General features: G+C 36.3%; 1 protein-coding gene across 21 annotated transcripts; it reads right to left on the bottom strand.

Annotated features, from left to right (window-relative positions):
• Positions 1-22,612, bottom strand: LOC103494459 (polycomb group protein EMBRYONIC FLOWER 2). 21 transcript variants are annotated; one of them, XR_007822235.1, is made up of 24 exons: positions 22,447-22,612; positions 21,912-22,051; positions 21,304-21,451; positions 20,996-21,051; positions 20,240-20,354; positions 19,927-20,086; positions 19,776-19,844; positions 15,956-16,095; positions 15,733-15,795; positions 15,480-15,601; positions 13,320-13,384; positions 12,874-12,926; positions 12,674-12,727; positions 12,531-12,590; positions 11,697-11,743; positions 11,486-11,586; positions 6,793-6,831; positions 6,578-6,713; positions 4,072-4,120; positions 2,368-2,451; positions 1,726-1,805; positions 1,139-1,228; positions 572-755; positions 1-466 (listed from the first exon to the last, which is right to left on the bottom strand). XR_007822235.1 is itself a non-coding variant. In XM_051087279.1 (23 exons), the coding sequence occupies exons 2-23, from the start codon at positions 21,944-21,946 to the stop codon at positions 635-637; spliced, it is 1,875 nt and encodes a 624-aa protein (XP_050943236.1). In that variant the 5' UTR covers positions 21,947-22,051; positions 22,447-22,612; the 3' UTR covers positions 1-634. The 21 variants fall into 21 exon arrangements, 4 of the variants coding, with proteins under 4 accessions (XP_050943236.1, XP_050943235.1, XP_050943237.1 ...); XR_007822244.1 differs by having other exon boundaries at positions 6,578-6,653; XR_007822237.1 differs by having other exon boundaries at positions 15,956-16,083.
• Positions 22,613-23,422: the final 810 nt, after the last annotated feature.

Raw genomic sequence — 23,422 nt, 5'->3', positions numbered from 1 at the left:
TGACAAAAAGCACAACCAAAGGAATTATATATTGCACTTTCAAAAGGGCAAAGAATCTTAAATAATTGGTTATTTGCATCGTTGCTTCTCCATTATAGAACTCATCCTTCATGAAATCCCCGATGATACTGAATCAATTTAGAGTTCAAATTTGAAAATCAACATTAAAATCACCCAACCTGGATGAAACACGAAGATCGAAAACGAACCAACTACTCCCAACCATAATCAATCGATATTTATATTGACCAAACCGACAAAATCAACCCAGATAGATCGGGTTGGTCTGTTACTTCGGTTTCGAACTTGAACCCCTAAAAAACAACAATGGAATTTCTTTGATTTGTTTAACACCGATTTGCAGCTGGGAAATCTCATACCAAGCAAAATTGGGTGCATGAGACCAAATCTTTTGTATTCTAATTTCATTCTCTGGGAGTTTCCAAATCCAAAGTACACGATATCTCTACATTTTATAAAAAGAAACAATGATAATAAAAATAAATAAATAGACAAAACGGTCCTGTAGCATAGAAATACAACACATAAGACAATGGCAGTGAACAAATACCTTTTCTTTTCACCAATAATCTTGATTTTCAGAGTGGAAATGAATAAATTTGGATTCCTTAGATCAGCTTTTAGGATCTGCAGCTTCACTATGTATTCTTTCAAGAATAATGTTACAACTGTTCATGGAATTTGCATCAAGTAGACCGTGGTTCCACAACTTGATCATAAACAATCTCCAGCACCTGCCAATTACCCCACAAAAGTATGTTCAAACATAAAAGATCACGTCAATGCATCAACGGGTTTGTCAGATATAGAGTTTAAATGAAAACAGGATTTAAGTATCTCAAATTATTCTCCATTTCATACAATAACAGAGGAGGATGTTGTTATAGGATTCACACAATGTCATATGCTCGTATAATAATTTAGTTAGTTGATGGGATTGTGCAATGCACAACATTCTCCTAGCAGGACAGGAGAAAAGGCAGTATGGTAACATCTCTACGCACAGTAACCTTCGTGAATCAGTATTCATGTTCATAAAGGATTTTTTGTATGGAAAGATTGAGAAAGAAGTTGAAGAATTTGTGGTTCACAACACCATAAAGAGATGAGAAACTACCATAGTAGAGCCGGAGTTTTGACAAGGTTTGGTCCATGTAATTGTGAAAATGCCTCACAAGCCCAGGGGATATGGCCATCCGCCAGCACCCTATAAACGGATAACATCATGTTCAGATAACACCATGTTTGAAAATTAGTCAAACAACAGTACTATATATCCACGTATAGCACATAGATCCACCATAGTTCTTAAATATTCCTAGAAAAAAAAACATGAAAAATTATATGTTGCAAGCCTCCTTTCAAATTTTAATGTAGATCTGGAGTCTGAACCTTACTTTTTTTTTTATCTTTTTTAGAAGAAAAGAGACCTCTTCATTGTCAAATGAAAAGAGACTAATGCTCATAGTACAATATTAAGAAACAAGAACAAAACACAAACGCCAACCAAATCCAAAACAGCCAACAAGGACAACCAACAAAATGAAACCAAAAAAAAAAAAAAAAGACAGAAATGAAACAAACATAACAACACATGCAGAAAAAAAAACAAAATAAAAATAACGATAGTAACTGTTATTTTTATTTAAAAATAAAAATATCCTGACAATAAAAGCCGAGAAAAGTGTCCATTGAATTAATCACCTTTGCTTCCTGACAAATGAATTCCACATATGCATCATCCGCTTCTCATCCCTGGTTACGTCGACAAAATCATCGAGCATCTACATGATTGCAAAATCAATTTATGTTTTCTACATATGACTAGGACAAGGAATCAAAATCCATTTTATAATCTCTCCAGAAAGTCAGGAAGAGATCAATGGCAGGGGTCTTGTGAAATTAAAACGGATTTTACTTCTAAAATCAAGCAAGACGACAATAAATGATCCCCCAAAACCGAAAACAACAAAACACACAGGACTACTGCTTCAGACGATCACATTGTCACCCTTGCACTATTGGCCTTGCCCTTCTCCACAACTCCCTCCATATTGACCCACAGCCGGTCTCGAGTTAATTTCAACACGTCCATATAATCTCGACTATCCATTACCAATGAATTAAGGAAACATAAAACACAGCATAAAGGACTTCCCAGGAAAATGTAAGAATCTAGACCATGTACAAATACCCTTGACATCTAGTGTAATACTATCATTGAGTAAAACACTACTAGAATAAAAGAAAGTAATAAAAAAGAGGACCACATGAGAGAGAATCACACCATTACAAGGTAACAAACCCCTCTTAGCTATCAGATATCATCAAAACTTCAAACCTTACCCTCCTATCTTCTAGATCTGCAACATCATCATCAACTTCATCTTCGCTATCTCGATCAGATAACACTTGTTCCAATGCCATCGGCTTCAAGTAGGTCATTAAATATTGGAAAAAAACATAATTAGACAACAAAGACTCAGATATGCATTGAACAATATAACAAAACAAAAGATCTAAAAGAAAAGAATTCCAAATGATTACAACAACACATGACATGCTAACTCATAGAATTAGCAGTACCTACCTCTGCAAGAATCCCATCGACTCATGACTTACTTAAGGAGACTGCAAAAAGTACCAAACTTTTCCGAAACAAGCCAAAATTTACCGAACTAGACAGTAAAGAATGTTATGTAGATATTAAAATCTGGAGATAGGTTATCTAAGGCCTAGATCTGTAATATAACATAGTACCATAAGGTACAATAAATAAAAGAGTGCTAAGGAATTTTTTGTGATTAAAGAATATTGAACAAGTCGTCATGCCAGTCATACCCAGGTGGCATGTGCAATAATGAACAGGACAAAGCTTATAATCCAGAGAAGGTCCGATAGTTCCAATCACTCATCCTCCATTTGAATGGTAGCTTACACTGACACTTGGTTTGCAAGAGGCTAAAATTGCTAAATCATTAGTCAACACAAAGGCCAATGGGTTATGGGTCCTGATACATCTCACCATCCTATGGGATCCAGTAATGCAAAAAATAAGTATGTTGCACTAAAGCCCATCTATTAACCACATTATTCTTAGGAAACCCTTCACTTCTTAAATTCTTCACTATCACCTTATTTCTACTATAAATAACATAAAATAAAATAAATTTGATATTTTTCTTCATATGCGTTTAAAAAAGGGGGAATGCACTGCTTCTTGCTTCAAAAGCAGCTACACACAGAGAACTAGAAATGAATATCTCATGGGTAACCGATTGAACCAAGTGGATAAGATGAACTCTTTCTTATTTTGTTCCCATAATCCTTAGTTTTAGCATATTCAGCCGTGTCTTATTAGCTCAGTAGCCAAGCACCCGGCCCAATAGCACTTGTTCTATGGTCAGCCCTCATTCAAGCATTTTTGGGATACTTTGAGGCAAAAGAAATGATCGCATTTTCAGAGGTACTTTCCCGCTAGATTGTTTTGTGGATAGAATTTTTCTCCAGCATTTTTTCGGTGTAAATATCAACATGTTTATATAAAGATCTAGCTTATTTAATATCAAATTTGGGAGCTCTTTTGTAACGCACCAAGAGGAGTTGTCCTTTGTTTCTTATTCCACAAAAACACGCACACACGCAAGAACAACAAGGATGGATCGCCCAAGCCATGCTAGCACAGAAGACTTCTATTCGAACCCCACAGTCTGACCAAACTTCTCCTCAGATGAAAGGATTGAGGTGAACTCCAATGCAAGTTCAACTTCATTTTTATAATTTCACCGAGCAAACTTGACCATAATAGTCGCTAAAGGATTCAAGAATAAAGTATTTAAGATAAAATAAGGAATAGGCTTCAGATATTCTCTAGGATAATTTCTAGAATTTTTTAAGCGTATCTATCATCAGAATCACAGGTACGAACTAACAAAGGATTGCAAAAAGTGGAGGGAGAAAGTAACACAAAAGACAGATGAACAAATACTTCCCATCTATATGCACCATGAAAATTTTATAGATCGATAAAAAATTAAAAAGGGAATTCACCTGAGCTCTGTGAGAATGAAAGAACTGTCTCTTCCTTAAGAGGGTACAGCTAAAAAACAAAGATAAAAATCATATCAAAGTTGATATCTTATAACTACAGAACAAGTTCTAACAAAATAAGCTAATCAAAATAGTTGTTCTAAACAGAAGTACAATCAATTCCAATCATCAACAACTTCATGGGATAATAATGCTCTTAATAAGCAACAGAAATTGATGTCAGAACTCATGAGAATAAGGGCTGATCAAGAGCAACCTAAATGTCAAGCCAAAAATAAAACTAGAAAGGAAATGGATCAATTATCCTACTTTAAGAGTCATTCAAGCATCTCTACTCAAAGGTCGAGATCTATTATACTACAAATTTTTGTTTCCAGCCAGTATCTCCACTAGGGGATTACTTCTCTTGAGTCATAAGTTCCAATTAATAGTTTACAACACCCAAGGCCCAAGACTTGGAATTCAAATGCAGCAATTGATGGCTCGGGCATTCCCTTGCGACCCGGCTATGTCATCTTTGCTTGTCTTGAATGATCCTTTTTGTTCTTGGGCATACAGAGCAAAGAATTAGCATAATATGGGATGGTTGTACCAATCAGTAAAACTTCTTACTAGCAGGATCTAATGTTTTAACAAAACTGAGTACTATAAATAATAGCATCTCTAACATTGTTCTAGATAGAACAATCCATTCAATCACGTTCATGCACAACACGAGCAATCCCCATGAAGTTCGGTCATCAACAAGTGGCTCCATGATTTTTTTGTCTTGAATGTTTCTAAGAGTGAAAATTGTCCCTAAAAACGAACACCAATCCCTCAGCATGCTTTGTTCTCATTCACATGCTTCCTAGAAAAATTCTCAGGTCACCCAACGTAAGATTGCTCTAAGCTAAGCATGCTTAACTATGAAGTTTTTATGATTGAGCTAGCAAAAAAAGGTTACACTTTGTTGGTATAGGTAGTAACCTAAGTCTTTCTTAACCATACTTTCATATCCTTAAGATTCCTCTCATAAGAATGTGACTCGGTTAATTCATGTCCGCTCCTAAACTCAGGTCATTACATGGTTTTACTGCATTCATTAACAAGATTTTACTACCTTCAAAGAAGATGCACAAAACTAAAAAATCGAGCTAGAGGGTCTATCCCCCACCCACTAATCTTTGGCAAGAAATTGAGCTTGATAAAGAAAGATGAAATATAACAAGAGCACACCCCCCCTCCCCATCTCACAAGGTGGCATTAAACCTCATGACCTCGGGCTCTGATACCTTCTTCACCCAATCTCTCTCGACCTCTTTAAAACCTCTATCATTTCTCTCAATCCAAAAACCCAATAGAACGAAAAGAAACTCGATAAAATAAGTAAATTCCAAATCATTTTAAAATTATACATTCGATTTCATTTCGCAAGATTTCCTCGTTGAATCAAAGTTTAACCTCCCCGTTATATTTCTCTTTATCAACTCTTATCCCCTGGCCGAGTCAAATTTTTGCCTTGATGTGGAGGATGAAAATTTTCAAGGTGAAATTTTTTGTCTAACTGGTTTCCCCATGGTAGGGTTCACCTTTGACACGTTGTCAAGGAAGATGCCTAATTTGATGAGGTCATGGTGTTGCATTTTGTGTAAAATGATTATTAAGTACCTTGATTATATCCTTTGGGGACTAGGCCCATGTTTGTGTTGACTTGTTTGTTTTGATAAGTTTGTGATAGACCACTAATAATTCATCAAATACAGGAGAAGAGAAAAGAATAAGGCGGTGAAGGAGAGTAACTGAAGGGGGGACCATTGGGTAGAGGGAAGATTATAAATAAAAATAAAGGGAGGGAAAGTTAGCTTTTCTGGTAAAATCATTTCTGTTGTATCCTTGAGAGATAGGGTGGCAGATTTGGAGAGTCTTCTTCATCAGATTGAAAGTATCATTCAATTCGATTTTCCTTTCATTGTAATCCCTACATTATTATCATCAATAAAGATTTGAATTCATCTTCATTGTGAATCTGTGTTGGAGATTGGGTTCCAATAATTTGGTATTCATTTGGCTACACATAGTGGTTGTATAGAGATGATCGAGAAGTTCCTCACTCACACTCCCTTTGAGGAAAGGAGTGTTTTTCTTTTCTTTCCGTTTCTTTTTTCTTTTCTCTTTGATTTTGTGGGGTCAAGGAGAGAGGCATAATAGAATCTTTAGAGAGAAGAAGCTTAATCCTTCTGACATTTTGCCCCTCGCTGGATTATATGTTTCTTTGGGGGTCTCTGTTACAAAGTCTTTTTGTAATTATTCTCTTAGTTTAATATTTCTTCATCGGAGACATTTTTTTAGGGGAAAAAAGGTTGTAGGTTATGAAATTTCAACTAAAGTGCACCGGCTAAAAGGGAAGTGATAGTCTATGATGCTTTCACACAATAGAAACTCAACATGAATTCATATGAATCCTAATAGAACTTGCATAAAGACAAAATATCTACAGTGGCAGAAAGAAACATGTAAAGCATACTGTCTCGGGTCTGCACGTTCAATCGATAATTTTCTTGTCTTGGCAAATTGAAGCATAGTTGGTGCGACATTGTGCCCTGATATTGATTGTACGCAGTCAGGATCATAGGATGAATGCAGAGTGGTACTTAAAAAACCTGCAATATTAATGCTATATGTGACATAATCTAGAAACATTAAAACGTGGATACCAGCATTCGATGGTGGCATTCTCACCTGATATTTGAGCCTTTTCACCTTTGCTAGATTGAGCATCTGAAACAAGAAGGTGGTTGCTCAATAATGATATCTGTACAAGAAGGAACTACATAAAATCAAGTGCCAGAGGCGGCCAAGCTAAGAAACTCCCTCCAAAGCCCTTTTTCAATATCATTGGCATCTAAACCAATACAATATATTTCAGACTTGAGATAGAATTGTCAGAGGGTACTATTCGAAAAAAGATCTCAACGACAGTTTCAAACAAAAAGAATTAAGCAATTTATCCTGCCAAGAGAACATCCATTTAGGTATGTGTAAATCTGGTCTCACCATCCTCAAATCAGAACCTTAAAGGAGTTAGATACAAAAGTCAAGGCTCAGGTTTAGTGAGCTCCAAAGATGCATATATATTAGGCTAAGCTCCAGAACATTCTCCATATCTATGTACATCATTTCAATAATACAACTGAACTATAAAAGTTGCATTAATACTGTTGAGCATTCTAACTTTTTTAAAAATACCCTTACTACTAAGTAGGTGGATGGAAAACATTTATCCTTACCCCATCATTTCCCTCTTCTCTTCTCTCTCTCTTCTCTCTCTCATCTGCTTCAAACTATGGTCTAACACTTATACTTCCAATGATTTAACAAAACAAAAATCAACAACGTCAAACTTGTTCCTCATCTAGTTCATTTCCTGATAAGCTCATTGATATAATTCTCACGATTACCTGCATCTCCCCGTTCAACATAGTAATTCCTCTTCTTTTCCAATCCACCAAAGGTGCCTTCAACTTAAATGCCCATAGGAAGTTATTTGTCTCTTTAAAATGAGGTCCGACAGTCATGATCAAGTGCAGATATCTTCCACACAGATAATGCCGTATTTACCCAAAGCCTGCTCCACAATGGAGTTGTCAGTTAATGCTACTCTACGCTTGTTTAGCTTTCCATAACCCCAGTCTCTTAAACTACTTCCATTCTTTTCCAATTTCACTTCCAAAACCCTCGTTCTTATTTCCCTCATGGACTGTAGTCTGGGCTATTCTGGTCCTGTGGTTTGTGAAGATGTGAAGTATTATTAAATTTAGAACTTGGTATACGAATTTGATACCATGGAATGATGAACTAGGTTGTTTTACATGCGAGAACTATATGTTAATAATCTTATTTGTTGGGTATCATGCTAGTGTTGTGTTATCTATAGTCAATGAGATCAACTCACGTTTGTTAGCATGTGAAATTTGAAGTCATTTTTCATTGAAATTTTTGTGTCCGTGGGAAAATAATTTTTTTTATGATGAAACACCGCCTTTAATTGAGAAAAAATGAAAGAATACAAGGGCATACAAAAAAACCCCAGTCCAAAGAAGCAACCCCATTAAAAGAAAGGGAACCAAATAAGTAAAACGTTTCCTATAAAATAATTATAAAATCTCTTTGAAATCAAAGCCCAAAGAGACACCTGAAACCTAACCAAAGATGAAATCTCACCATGTGTCCTCTCCCTAGGGAGAGGACACCCAATCATTCCTCACCCCCCAAATGTCTCACATAATCGCACACACCCAGGCAAACTATCAATCTAATCAGATCTTAAAGTATCTTTTATAAATGGTACACGTTCTGCACATGCATCGACTAATTTTAAATGCAATCTGGAGCCTCTCAATACAGCAGAGGGATTTGGAACTGAAATTGGAAGAGGGGAAGAAGGGATAGCTTTAGAGATTGGAGAATCGAAGAAGAAGATTAAGAGGGTATTCAAGAAGAGAGGGAAAAAATGAAAAAATAGAGAGTTCTAGGCAATGGATTGTAAAAAATGAGAGAGGAAAGTCGGGAAATGGAAGAGGGAAAGAGTTTGATAAACTTTTTCTATCCACATACTAAACGGCAAGCGTATTTTTATTTGTTGAAAGGATGGGGCCATTAATAGGACTTTTTTAAGTTTAAGGGTATTATTGAAATGAGGTACAAAATTCAATAGTATTTTCTATTATTTAGCCTACAAAAAGAATTATTTTCTCTGAATTAAGGTTTTAATAACAGGAAGCAAGGAACTATTTATTGAAACGATGAAAGTAAACAAAAGAGAGTAGCTCAAGAGCCAAGTAAAAACGATAAAACAAAATGTGTGCGGAGTTTCGAGAGGAAGTTACAAAGGTGGCAATCTCCGAAGTTTTTTTCTAAGAAATCCTTGGACAGCCCTGATTACTTCTAACAAAATTTCCTTAAACTATAAACTATCAGCAAAACTCAAGGACGGAGCATCCCCTACCAGGAGACGCTTCAAACAAACGATTTTCCTACCATTTGAAAGACATGGTTGACTAGGGTGATCACTGCTTTTGCATATGAAGATGGCTATTAGGGTAGACAGGATTAAAAGCCAAACCAACTAAGGGAATGTAAAGAGGATTCTGTGCTCCATCACAGAAAGTTTTCTCTTGATGGTAATAGTGTGATTGCAACAAAAATTAAAGACAAGGTAAGTAGGTCATATAACCCACCTTCAATTGGTACAAATAATTGCCAAATCAATTTTACAAAATCGAATATGATGGCTCTGTTAGAATACTTTCTAACAAGAATCGATATTTCAGATATTGAGAAATATATTGAGAGTTAACGAAGAACTACAATATGATCCCAGTTTATGGTACTTGGGACCCCTCTGTTGAGAATACTACTCAAGACCTAACTATTCAGAAACTCCCTCTTTCTTCACTCACCAACCTCCTATTTTGTAACCACTACTCATAGTAACCGCCTAATTATCTAATTACCCGTATACCCCTAACCCTATACTAATCTTGGTATCTAACACTACCCCGCCCTTCAAAGCACCTTGTCCTCAAGTGCTTACAAACATGATCACAAAATTGGGCAACTTTTTTTTCTCTATTAACAATCCCCAGCAGTCTGCTCTTCAATGTTGGAAAAGAAATCCTTCCCTTCAGCTTTGGAAAGCTCTTGGCTCCAATTAGTTCCATTGACTTCAGCCCATAGTCCAGAATCATCTTCCTTCAGCCCATAAAGCAGCCCAATATTCTTGAATCTTCCCTTTTCCAAACACGTCGCCATAGTTAACCCTTTGCATATCCCCAGGTGTTTAATATTCAACCTCTTCTTCTTAATGTGCTAGGCCCATAATCAAATTGTTGTGCCAAACTCCTGTTATTTTGGGCAGCACACCTTTACCCTCCTTAAAAACAGCCATGATCTTCCAACAGTAAAAACCCATAATCAAGCCCAAAATCATATCATTACCGGTTTCATTCCCTAGACCCACCTACAGGCACATTTTTCTTCCCTTCCATTTTTGGAACTCACCATCCTCTTCATCTACAAAATGCTGGGCCTCCAATGTTTTATTTTGAATTATTAAACTGCCAATTCACCAAAAGCTTAAACTCATGGTTGAAGGCAGATTTTAATTATATATCACTAACACTCCCTCTCACTTGTGGGCTTGAAATATTTGAAAGGCCCAACAAGTGGAAATCAATTTTACCTCACTTGTGGGCTGAAATATTTTGAAAGACCCAACAAGTGGAAATTAATTTTAAATGGGGAGGAAACGACAATGCAGGGGCTTGAACACAGGACCTCCTGCTCTGATACCATATTAAACTGCCAATTCACCCAAAAGCTTAAGCTGGTGGTTGAAGGCATATTTTAATTATATATCACCAACAAGAATAAGCTGAAACCCATTCGAAATGGTAAAACCCAAGACTTTAGTGTTTGTTTTTTTGCCCTAACCCTGTTCCGTATAAATTTCTGCCATGTAATTGACTCCATCTCCTGCTTCTCCCACCGGTTTCATTCCCCAGAAGATGCAGAACTCCTCGCCATCCTAACCATTGAACTGCCAACGTCTTCTTTCTCCATCACAACCAGCCATCTTCTGCTTCTTTGAGCAACAACTTTTTCTTCACTCGAGTCTTCATTTCAGACCTCACAAGCAATTGTCGTCGACCTTCCTCTATAGTTTCTTCTCAGCCACTTTTCACCAACCCATTCATCATCTCAGTTGTTGTCACGCTTGGTTTTCTTTTTCATCATATGACAATGCTTGTCTCTTCGTCCACCCAAACTTCAATAAGATCTCGATCTCTCTTCAAATAGTAGAGGCAGTTGAAGAGAGATTGAGATCTTATTGAAGTTGGAGGGACGAAGAGAAGCATTTTCACATGATGAAAAATAGAGGAAGAAAGTTATAAAGAAATATCTAACACCAGCAGAGGAAAAATATCCAAGTTTATGGAACTTGAGAAAAACATCCGCAAATTTGGATCCTATTTTGTAAAGAAGACAATGCTCAGCGGAGAAAAACCAAGCGAGGGTGGAGGGCTCCCAGGTAGTTCCTTTTCATCATGTGAACATGTTTATGGAACTTGAGATCCCACTCTTGAGAATACTACTCAAGACCTAACTACTCAACAACTCCCCCTTTCTTCACTCACCAACCTCCTATCCATAACCACTACTCTTAGTAACCACCTAATTATCTAATTACCCTTATACTCCCTAACCCTATACTAATTTTGGTATCTAACAGGCTCCACCAAGACAGCAATCCAAAAAATTACAGCCCCACAGTCAACCAAAAATAGTGGTACACAGAATAAGCCTACAAATCTCAAAAAGTAGTACAGAAGAAAATATCACGGAGCAGAAAAAATAGTGAAGAAGCACATACCATCCGCCTTGTCTGAATATTCAGACTCTACAACAAAAGGATGTATGTGCTTTGCACTTTGAACTGCGCTCTTAGCTTTTTTGCGTCTGAGAGGCCTTGAGCTGAAAAAACATATTAGACGATAAAAGTTGCTCATTAACATCAAGAGGTTAAGCATCATAACTTACAAATTTATAATGATATCTAAAATTTCAGAGTGCACATGACTTACCAGAAGAAGAATGTTTGCTGCTTTGGATCAATGCCATCTGCGATGATCTGATAGAAAATCAACTACTGTCATTGCCAAGCCAACACCCAAATAACTAGACCTCACTAAATACTAAAGCACCTTCTTTCACACAGTACATTATTTCTTAATCTGAAAGACTGAAACATTCCTCCTGTTATAAAGGTACTCTGTGTCCTTCCAACAATATGTAAGGCTACCTATTATCCGTCAGTATAGGAGGAGGGGCAATAACATAATTAAGGGGGGAAGTTAGTTATGCATGAAAGTGAGGAACGTAAATATTATGTAATGACAAGGGGACCACGAGAGAGGTTAAAGGGTATTTTGGGGAAGGAAGGGTGGTCTAAGTAGCTGAGGTTGTACTCCCATTTTCTTTTAGCTGGGAATTAGTCTGAGACTCTCACAGTGAGAGAGGTTTGTAGCCTTAGGGCTTTTCTTCATATCAATAAGAATTTGTATTGTAAGGGAAACCTTACACAATAGAATACAACTCTTGGGTATTTAGCATCAGATTCAGTTCTATGTGCCTTCTTTGTTAATGAGGAAACAGAAATTTCATTGATAGGATTCAGTTAATGTATTATCCACCGTAAAGATAGAAGTTTTTACTTGAGACAGCAAATACACATTCTTGCACAACATTGTAACCTTACTTTTCCAAATTATCTCAAATCAAGGATTGTAAATGTAGACCACTCTAAAGAAAATGAAGAAAGAAGTAAACAAATCCCGGACCAATAGATGTTATATCGAAGAACTGACGTATGCATGTTGGTAAGAGTACTCAAATAATACATCTGAAACTGTTCCTACCTCAGACCTCCAAACATCAGTCTTCATGGAAACATTTACAGCTTGATACTCTTCGGTTACCTACCAAAAATTGATCAAATCAATGTTTGCGCACCCACAAATAGATGATTAAAAACCATTTGATATTCAAGAAAGTTACTGACCCAAAATTCAAAGTTGAAGAGATCGTGTAATGATAACAAGTGACATCTCAAGCCCTGTAAAAGAGATAGAATGATTTCTTTAACATTTCACATTCACAAGTTTTTTAACATTTTACATTCAAAAAAACTTTAACATTTTACATTCACCAACATGGTTCAGCTATGTACAACCTCAGATTCATAAAAAGAGACAATATTACCTTAAAGCTCGCACATTTGACCAAGCAAAATGGACAGGAAAAGTCTTCAGTTACTGCAAGTAAAAACTCAACGTGAATAAATCAGAGTCAAAACGAGCAACATAAACAGAGGATAGAAAGGAAACAAGTGGTGACAGGCAGAGAAGAAAGAGAATTTTTTTTCTAAAAAAAAGCATCACTAATGGAAGAAATGGTAGTCTATCATTAATTGAAGGAAAATCACAAAAATAAACAGAACAATAATAAGTCACCCCCATAAGTGATAAAAGAAAGTTTCAAGATAATTTTCCAACCCCCTCCCCCCATATCAAAATAAAATAAAAGCACCCAATGTAACGAGAAAATAAAACAAAGCCATCCATTTTGATAAGGCTAACTTGGTACCTGATCATTGGAGGGGGAAAAAACAAAAAATCAGACAATTGTAAGCAAGGGAAATACCACACCTTCAGTTTTCTGCAATCTGTTGTTGTAGTATCTATAATTGAAAATAACATTTCCTGCCCTCAACCTGTAACATAAAAAACAAGAAAGCAAATGTAATGCATACATTATTCCATAAACATACAACCATTTTGAATTATGATTTGATCAGAAGCAAATAAACAATTTTTGGACTAATATTGCAACAGCAAATTTTGTGACATACAAACTAAACTAATTTCCTGATAACCAGAGACAGATATTACAAAGACCCATGTATTTGTTCTCTTTATTATTTTTTTATTTATTTATTTTATATCCGCCAATGTCTAGACCAAATTACAGTCACGTCGACTAATCTTACGAGACAAATCGTCTAACCCTACCACATTTAGGTGTTAAGGAAACTTGTAGGAAATTAATTTTTAGGTAGGTGGCCACCTAAGAAACACCAACCCTCCTAAGATGGCAAAGTATCAATGTCGAGCACGTTTCCGACACCGACATGCCAGTTGGCATGTTGATTTTTTTTTTTAATTTTGAAAACAGCTCCGACACGGGTGGAGAAAAAAAACCATAGAAACAGCCCGTTATCCGGCCCAATGGCAATAATTATTAGGTTTCTTTTTTTCAATTATTAGGTTTCTTCACGCTCTCTTCGATTCTCCCCTCCAGGCCACCAACCCTTCTCTACCCTTGTTATGTTTTATGGCTCTAAACTTGTTATTTCGATGTTTTTAATTGAAATCCTTGTTATATAATATGTTTAAATGCATGACATATATTTAACTTTTTTACTTAAAAATTGATGTGTCTCCGACGTGTCGTGTCCTACTTTTTTGAAAAATGGTGTGTCAACGTGTCGGTGTCGTCGTGTCGCGTATTAGTATGTGTGCTTTCTAGGTGGTAACCGTGGATTAAACTCATGACCTCTTAGTTAGTTATTGAGACTATGTCTCCTTTTTTACCATTAGTCTCACCCATGATGGTTAAGACCAATGCATTCAATCATTAAACTCTCGACTAAATTCCTAGGTGAATTGCTTAGTTGTTGCAGAGGACACTACATTGTGCAGAAAAGTAGGGGTAAATGAACTTGGACAACTCAACATTCCTGATGAAATTTTTAGTTCAATTAGGAGTTCAGTTCTATTTTACTCCCAGATAAATTGTTAGTTTTTTTTAGGAGTTTATATTAGGAGTCTTTAGTGTCTTGAAATCCAAATTTGATAGGGTCCCAAATTCTGATTGGAATTCTAGGTTTGCGTTTTATATATATATATATATACACATACATACATATAATACAAGAGCATCCAAAAAGGCAACCCACGAAAAGAACCCCACTAAAGAAAGGGTTTCCAGCCAGGTAAAATATTTCATATAGAGTATAACTCAAGGACACAGATGTACAACCTATAAACAGATCCTGTTCAAGTAAGGTCATAAAATATTTCCTGTAGTGTAATTACAGAAAGCCTTCGAAGTTGAAGCCCAAAGAGAAACATGAGACCTCACCAAGAACCAAACCTGACAAGGGTCCCTTTCCACACCCCTAAACACTTTATTGATTCAATGGAGGTAATTCTAAGTCTGCATTTAAATCCAATGGGGTTCCAGATAACTTCAGTCTATTTGTTCCAAATTTTTAGTTCGATTTTCCATACAGATAGCCAAAAGATCTGAATGGATCAATAGTGGTGAAACACCCTTCGTCCTCTTTTTGAACCCCAAGAATTTGATACCTTAAGAAACCCCAAGTAACACACTCGGAGGCATAAAAGATAATGACTACTGTCATTGGATTTTGTGGAGTGCCCATTTGCCCATTCTTTGCGGAACAAATGCTTGAATTTGTTTGGGTTATGTTCAGCTCTTGATAGAGAATGTTGCATCATGATTGATGCAGTGCACCTGTGCTCGTAAATCTATAATTCCAAATCATGTTCCTGTTTCTGGAATTTAGTCACGAATTCAAGTGTCTTTTAAGAAAAATAAAATTTATGGCAAAAAAATGGTAAGGCCACAATTCTAGAAAACTAAAAACAAAATTGTTATCAAACAGCCTTAAATTACAATGATGTTCAAAATAAATTGACTGATTGATTTTTTATATTAAAAAAGGAAGAAGGAGGAGGAGGAGGAGAAGGAGAAAAATAACAAACAGAGAGAAAGGGTATTACCGAATCATATGAGATAGTGATGAGGAAGGTATTTCGTTGTACGTGTATGAATCATATGGAGATTTATCCCTAGAACCAAGCTCTTCTGCAGATATTGTGACCTGTACTTGATGTGCTGTATGCTTTTGAGACCCAAAAATTAAAAAGGAAATAAAGAAAAAGAAAAGCAAAGATAAGTGAAGCGCTAAAAGATGAAAGAAAATGATACTTGATATCATGAGTAGAATAAATTAGAATTGAAGTCAAAACAGACCATAGAATCAGAATTATATGGAATTTGAAATCCTACACACTTCTCTCCATCGACGCAACTTGTCTGCAAGACATAAGATAAAAACTAATAACATAGCAAGTAGTGAATACGAGATTTTAGTGTTATCACCAGCTAGAAGTAAGTAAGCAGCAAGCAATGAAATGATATAAGAATAGTTTTTAATGGAAAAAGAAAAAACAAACAAACAGACATTTGATCAAACCTTCACAACACAAGAGCGCATGTCAACGGTTGACATTATCTCAGCCCTCTGTCCAAGACCAAAATTTGATGAATTCTGCCATGAAATGTAAAGTGATTCCAGAGGTATCTTGCCCCATAAGCAGTAACCTGCAACCGTACCTCCAAATAAAAGCAATTGTAAAATTTCAAACCCTTGCACACATCTACAAATTCATTGTATATTTTTTTATAAGAAGCAGGTATATTCAATAAACAAAAAGGAAGGGCCAAAAGGCAAGGGATGAGAGGGCCCTCCGCAAGAAGAACTAACATATAAGGGCCTTCCAATAGTTGAAAATCATAGAAATGGTATAATTACAAAAGTGTTTGGTGTAATTGGTACTCCACCAAGAAGCTGTGTGTTGAATCACAGTCCAAAAAGAATCAAAAGAATTATATTTATCATCAACAATTCTACTATCTCTCATTCCAAATGTTCCATAGAAGAGATCGATTAGCGCATCTCCACAGGATGTTACCCTTTGGACAAAAAGCTTTGCTATTAACCCCATCAAGCATCCAACTATCAATCTTGCTAGGAAGACAGAAATCCAAATTGAAAATTCTGAACCAGAAAGACCAGTCTTTCATTACAAATTCCCAGTGCAAAAATAATCGGTCCAAAGTCTCCTCGTTTTTAAAGCAAAGGCAGCACATAGATGGATTAAGAGTGGCATAATGAAGCTTTCTTTGGAGCTTATCATGAGTATTAAGGCTTCTATAAGCTAGGGACCAGAATTTAACCTTTTTTTGGGACTTTAATCTTCCAAATAGTGCACACCAAGGTAAAGGTGATAGTGGGAGATCTTTTGGTTAAGCTAAGAAAGGTAGACTTCATAGTGAAAATTCCAGAAGCACTGAGCTTCCATTCAAGACTATCGCGCTCACCATTCAGACCCCACCAATGAAGAATTTCCAGAATAAAAGCCACATTCAAATTCACTGTCCGACACATTTCTTCTGAGACCTGAATTCCAGGACTGGCTGACGGTACACCAACAATCAGCAACAAAAGCATCCTTATCCAAAGATGATGAAAAAATATCCAGGAATTTTTGTGAAAGGGGTTCAGCCTTGCACCAGCTATCCTTACAAAATCTAATGTTTTTCCCATCTCCCAACATAAAAGCTGTGAAATTAAAGAACATTACCCTATGCTTCGAAATACCAGCCCACAGTTTATAAGACCTTCCCTTATTCGACAAAGTTTATAAGACCTTCCCTTATTCGACAACTTGGTAGGCCACCCATTCGGCTCCAAGTCATAAATCGCCACAATTATATGCCTCCACAGAGCGTTGTCTTCTTTACAAAACCTCCACAGCCCTTTCGTGAGGAAAGCATTTTTTTTTTTTTTACGAAACGACCCAATTCCAAGACCACCATAACAGATCGGGTAACCAGCTTACAAGACACCCCATTCCAGACAAAATCCCTGACCGTTTTTCCTTCCTATTAATGACACCAACCGAGGCTTGCATAAGAGAGAAAAGATAGCAAGGAAGTTTATTCAAAACCGGCTGATCAAGGGTCAATCTACCACCTTCGGAGAGGGAAATACTTATCCATTTATCGACTTCAAATCTGAACCACTCATCAAGAGAATTCCAAACATCCTTAACATTGCAGGCCCCACCAATAGAGAAGCCTAAGTAGGTGAAAGGGAGGGAATCCACTTTGCATCCAAACTTCTAGCAAAGACATCCAGCTCCACACCGGCAAGGTTAATACCTAAGATAGAGGTTTTGGCCACATTAATGGACAAACCCCACAAGAAATAAGTTAACCACAGTCCACCAAACCTCCAAGTTTCCACCACCCTAAGAAGAAAAGAGAAATGTATCCTACGCATACTGAAGGTGAGTTAATTCAAAGGGCAAGTTCCCAAAGGACTGGAGAACCTTTTGATGGTCCTCTTCTCATTGCAGTAGTGAACAAGGCTACTTAGAGTGTCTCCTACGATCATGAAGAGAAAAGGGGCAAGCAGATCTCCCTGATGAATACCCTTTTTTTTGGCTATGATCTTTCCCCATGGTCTACCATTAACAATTATCGAAAAATTAGTCGACAACAAACAGCCCCAAATCCATCTCCTCCACCTTTTACCAAAACCTTTAAGTTTCAAAGCCATATCAAGAAAAGACCAGTAGACCCAGTCATAGGCTTTCTCAAGGTCAAGTTTCAAGAGGGCTCCTTTGCTGCCTTTTAAAAGCCATTCATCCACGGCCTCCGAGGCAGTCAAGATAGCATCAAGAATTTGCCTTCCTTCCACAAAGGTCATCTGAGTGTCGCTAATTATAGAAGGAAGGACCTTTTCAAGTCTCGTTGCAAGCACCTTAGAAATGATTTTATGAGGAGAAATTATAAGACTAATGGGTCTTAAATCACTAACAGGCTCTTTTATTTTTGGGAATAAGAAAAACATACTTGTTTTCTTTTTGGGAGGCCCCCGATCATTCGCAAGAAAGCAAGAGAGCAATTCAGCTAGGTAAGGGCGTTTGAGGTTATGGGGAACATTGGGTGGTTATATATTTCGGCAAAGGAAATTCTGTGGGGACGACAATGGGAAGTTCAAAGAAGGTTTATAACAGAAGAGATGGGAGTGGAGAAATTTGGCTACAAGGCTGAAGCTAGGAAAGAATTAAAGGCTCTCTCGAATGTGCTTCGCTATTTTATGCTTTCTGTGCTTGTGCATTTTCTACTGTTCCAAGACCATCATTGCCACTTGGACTATAGTGTTCTAATTTCGGAATCGTACATATCAGGAAGGCTAATATTCCCATCTATTTTGGATATAGTTCGGCTTTTTTGTTTAAAGAAGATATAGAAGCCTAACATTTTTTTCTTCTTTTCTTCTTTCTTTTTTCTTTTTTTTCTGTTTCCTTTTTATTTTTAATAAGACAAACTCATATACCTAAACTTGAAAGATCTCTGCCTTGAAAAATATTTCCTTGATTAGAAACAGGATTCCGATTAAGATTAGAGAGATGAAACTGGGGACCACAGCGAATTTTTTAGAATATTTGGAACGGCTTGTATCAAATAAAGTTAAGACCATCATGTGGGGTATTTTTTAACAGCATGAACTCTCATCATAAAGTTCAAGGAAAAGAAAACCTAGAGGCACCTCTCCCCAAGTTGATGTACTTCATGCGAGATCAATGGACAAACTCAGAGCACTGTTTCATTGCTGCTCGATGGCTTCTAGGTTTTGTTTATCCCTTTCCAATGTCTTCAGCTGGCGTAGTATCTTTCCCAGTAATTCCATTAGCCTTCTATATAATTGTTTTGATGTTCATCTCTTCAATGCTGAAGCTAACTTATAAGGATATATCTTATTAGAGCTTTCTTTGGACTTTCAAATTGGAAAGAGACTACAGAACTTTCCTGGAAGCCGAGAGGTTGTTCCTTGCTGTGTGGGAAAATGAAATATATTGCTTTTTTTGGTTTTTGATTATCCAAACAGTCTTGCGACCAAGGGTAATCCCGTATTCTGTGGTTCCAATAGTTCCTCATCACAAAAGTAAAAGCACTTTAAAAGCAAAGAACATACCAAAAGGTTCTTAAGTATCACTTGTGGCAAGGGTAGCATCCCATTTTTATCGTACTCCTTTTTTATATAACTCATTACCAAATTATTTCAACTTTGAGCCCAATAAGAGCCAAAATTTTAGTGCTACCAACAACAATGGATTATATTTTGACATACCAAAATCAAAATAAGATGTGAAGTCATATTGGACAGTAAATTTCATAAAAAAAAAAAGCAACTCAATGGAGGATAAGGTCATAAGGCATACCAGGAACAGATCTCATGTATAAAGGCCCGTCAACTGAATCTACTCCAGACAAAGTATTTGCAGATCCAACTGCAAGAAGTTATAGACCAAATATAAAAAAATTCATTGTATAAACATGGCCACCAGTAAAAAGTAAAATGTGCAGACCTACCACAGCTGACAAATAATATAGCAAGTGAACCAGATTTTGCCTCCACAGCTAGCTTGTTAATTTCAGGAAGGATGAAATTAGCTATAACTTGAGAACTGCATTCCACTCTGTTAATGCCAGTTAAGAGGCAAGCTCGATTGAAGCGATATACACCAGAGAACTATTGGATTAAAAAAGGAATGAAGGAAATTTATAATTAGATACCATAAAAATATAAAACAAACAATAAGATGCACAGTAAGCACACATTCAAAATTCAGGATACCACCTAATAATCAATTTGCAGTCAATGATCAAACAGAGCTGAAATTACCTCAGCAACTGCAATGTCAGAGACTAATCTTCCCAAGATGACATACATAGGAAACAGACTCTGTGTCTGGCCACCTACACTTGAAGTCCTAGAGATTGAAATAGTCATCTGGATCCTAAAGATTCAAGAGATTCAGCACATAATAAATTCAAGACTCAGAATCTGTTCTAAAAAAAATAAAACAAGCACCGGTAATGAAAGAGAAAGAACGTAATTGACAAGAGACAGCCAACAACAGAGGCATTGTGCTTCAAGTGGAAAACCAGCACACCAATCTAAAGAAGGGAGCAAGAAAGACTTCGTGCTAAAATGAATTTTAAACAACGTTCTTCAATGATTTTTGTTCTAAAAAATAAAGCAAAGCCATTAACTACAGCAATTCTAACTTGCCCAACAAAAAAGTCCAAATCTTTTCTTTTTGTGAGGTTTCTCACTCAGACAATTGTCTCCCCTCACTAAAGCCACAACCTAAACAACCCTTACAAGATCCCTCATTCCTTTAATTATCTTAATCTGATACTTCAAAAAACTAAATCTTTAGCATACCAATATTCTTTTTTTTTTTCTCTTCTTTTTTTTTTTTTTTTTTTTTTTTGACATGTGCACCAAACATAACCAAAAAAATATATCAGTGAACACAAAAATAGTGAAAATGATATCCAAGGGACTAAATGATATTGGCCTAACCAGTGCTAAATCTTCCAATGGTTGATGTAGACAACTTTTAGAAATAGAGACAAAATTAACGGCAATTACCTTCTTTTGTGTTTTGTCTCTATTTTGTACCTCAAACATCTTTGAAGAAAGAGTGGCTACATACGAACAAAAAATAAATATTAGTACAAAATGGGCAAAACAATGTAAGTATGCCAATCAAAAGTTATTTTCAGTCAAAAATTTACTTGAGATAAATGAACATGAGACAGATGGAAACACCATTTAAAACTATCTGAACTTTCCATATTGATGGCAAGTTGTTCTTTCAGGTATTGCCACATTATATCCATCATCAATTAACTATTAATTCCATTTGGGGAGAGGAAAGAAAATAGCTAAGAAGTTACATTTCTAATAGCACGGCACTGAAGAATGTTATAGAGTTCAACTGGCTTGCAGTAAAGTAAGAGGCTCTCTTCTGCAGCAATTTCCTCTTCTTCAGATAGATGAACACGAGATTCTACACGGCACATCTGATCTGCGTTTCTGGAACAGCTGGGAGAGCAACAAAAGATTACTAACAAGCAAGCAACAGTGACAAGGTTGGAACAAGAAGAAAGAAGAAGAACAATAGCAGCCACATAAAAAGGTACACAGCCAGAAATCATGGAGAGATGCGAAATTCACACATCTTTCTAAAGCATATAAAACTTAGGCACTGCAGATTCTTTTCCCAAAATTACAACCCTCCCTGACACAATAACTTCTTACACTAGTTCTCCCATATGTGTTAGTGCTTGTACCAGCAAGGAACTATGATTTGAAGCTACGCGGTACATCCGGCCATAAGAAGTTCTAACTTTTACAGCTCATCTGAATTTCGAAGAAGTCAAAATATTTCTCAAATGGTATATCCTTCAAAAAAAAAAATCAAAGCTACAAACAAATCTTTCTTCATTTACATTTCATTAGAGAACTCAAGTTGAAATAATTAGGGGGAAAAAATAGCACATACGAAGTTTCACGAGCCACGAGAGGTATGCCAGGCATTCTTCTCCAGCAATTCCAATTACAATCTCATGGCAACTATAGACTCATAAGGCTTGACGCCCCCAACACATGCCCTTTAAGCTTTTACGCATCAGCGACAGAACACTGCAACATTTTAAACGATAAAAAGAAGAAAAGACAAAGACAAATCCTCAACACTAATTCAAAATATCACTACGCAAAAAACAAACAAAACAAGAACCCCCATATTCGCTTCGCCACTGATTTCCACAAATTTGAGCTCGGATAAACTGATGTGAGCTTCCAAAGCTCAGGCATTTAGAGTGTAGGAGCTTCGATTTAACAAAACGGGGAAAACCCAGTTCTAAAACAATTTTATAAGTTCGAGGTTTGAGGAAGAACACGTTTGAACAGCAAAATCAAAATTACAGACGTAGAATTAAGCTGAAGGTAGAAATGGAGGTGCAAAAATGGGTAGAACGAGTGGAAAATGTTCGAAGTTAAACATCGACGTAGTTCCATTGATAGTAAAAGCTTACCTACTGAAGCTCAGAGTTGTCGATGTTGGTCCTTTGTCGGATAAGCAAAGAGAGTGAAGGAAGGAATCGGCGATTGCAACGAAAGAAATGGATTAAAGTTAGACACTACATTCGCGAAACTGGGCGAAGTAACATTTTGCTTTAATTGCAAGAAAACCCTCGCAGTTTTCGTTTTATGCCAACTAACCCTAATTCCTTTTTGTTATTAAAAATTATTGAATCATAGAGACTTAATGAATTTTGACCCTACGATAATTTTTATTTTATTTACATATTCTCGACGGGCAAAGGAATCAAAGTCACCAAAATTACAACTCTAACTCAAGAAACCATATTCCAAAGTAACTTCGATCGTCTTTCGCCTTTCGAATGGAAAGATTTTAAGGATTTGAAAATATAAGCAAAACATAAAAGAAAAATTACTAAATTAGAAGTTTGTTAGATCCTACTTCAAGTCCTCGTATCACTTACAAGATAGTTATAGTCAAATAAACATAGACCATCTACCATCGATAGTTGGTGTGGTGGCTAACGACACACGACTTAGATAACAATTTGTGTCAAATATAATAATGTGGAGTTTCAAAGTGTACAACGAACAACATGTCGCATAAAAATAGGGGTAAATCCATATTACTTAACTAGTGCTCATCTTCAAACACACGAACATCATGGCTTTGAACTTTAAGCTTAAAGTACTCGTGCAATTAAGGGCAACTCAACTACAATTGGTGTAATATCGAAGAAAATGAAATCAGTAGTTTAAACTTACTCTAAACAACTAATAAAGGAACATAGTTTGATCGATGAATAATAGGAGAAAAACATAATAGTGCAAACAAATGGTTGATGAATTCAAAATACTGAAACAACGTTGTTTATCCTAGCACTTAAAAAATATCTTTAAATTTTTAATAAATTTATAAAAAAAAATGACAAAATAGGTAAAATATTTACTTTCCCCGGTGAAATCAAG

This window comes from Cucumis melo, chromosome 7 (genome assembly GCF_025177605.1).
Source record: "Cucumis melo cultivar AY chromosome 7, USDA_Cmelo_AY_1.0, whole genome shotgun sequence".
NCBI lineage: Eukaryota > Viridiplantae > Streptophyta > Magnoliopsida > Cucurbitales > Cucurbitaceae > Cucumis > Cucumis melo.
The sequence above is the reverse complement of the archived record's forward strand: the minus strand, read 5'-3'. Positions and strand labels throughout refer to the sequence as shown.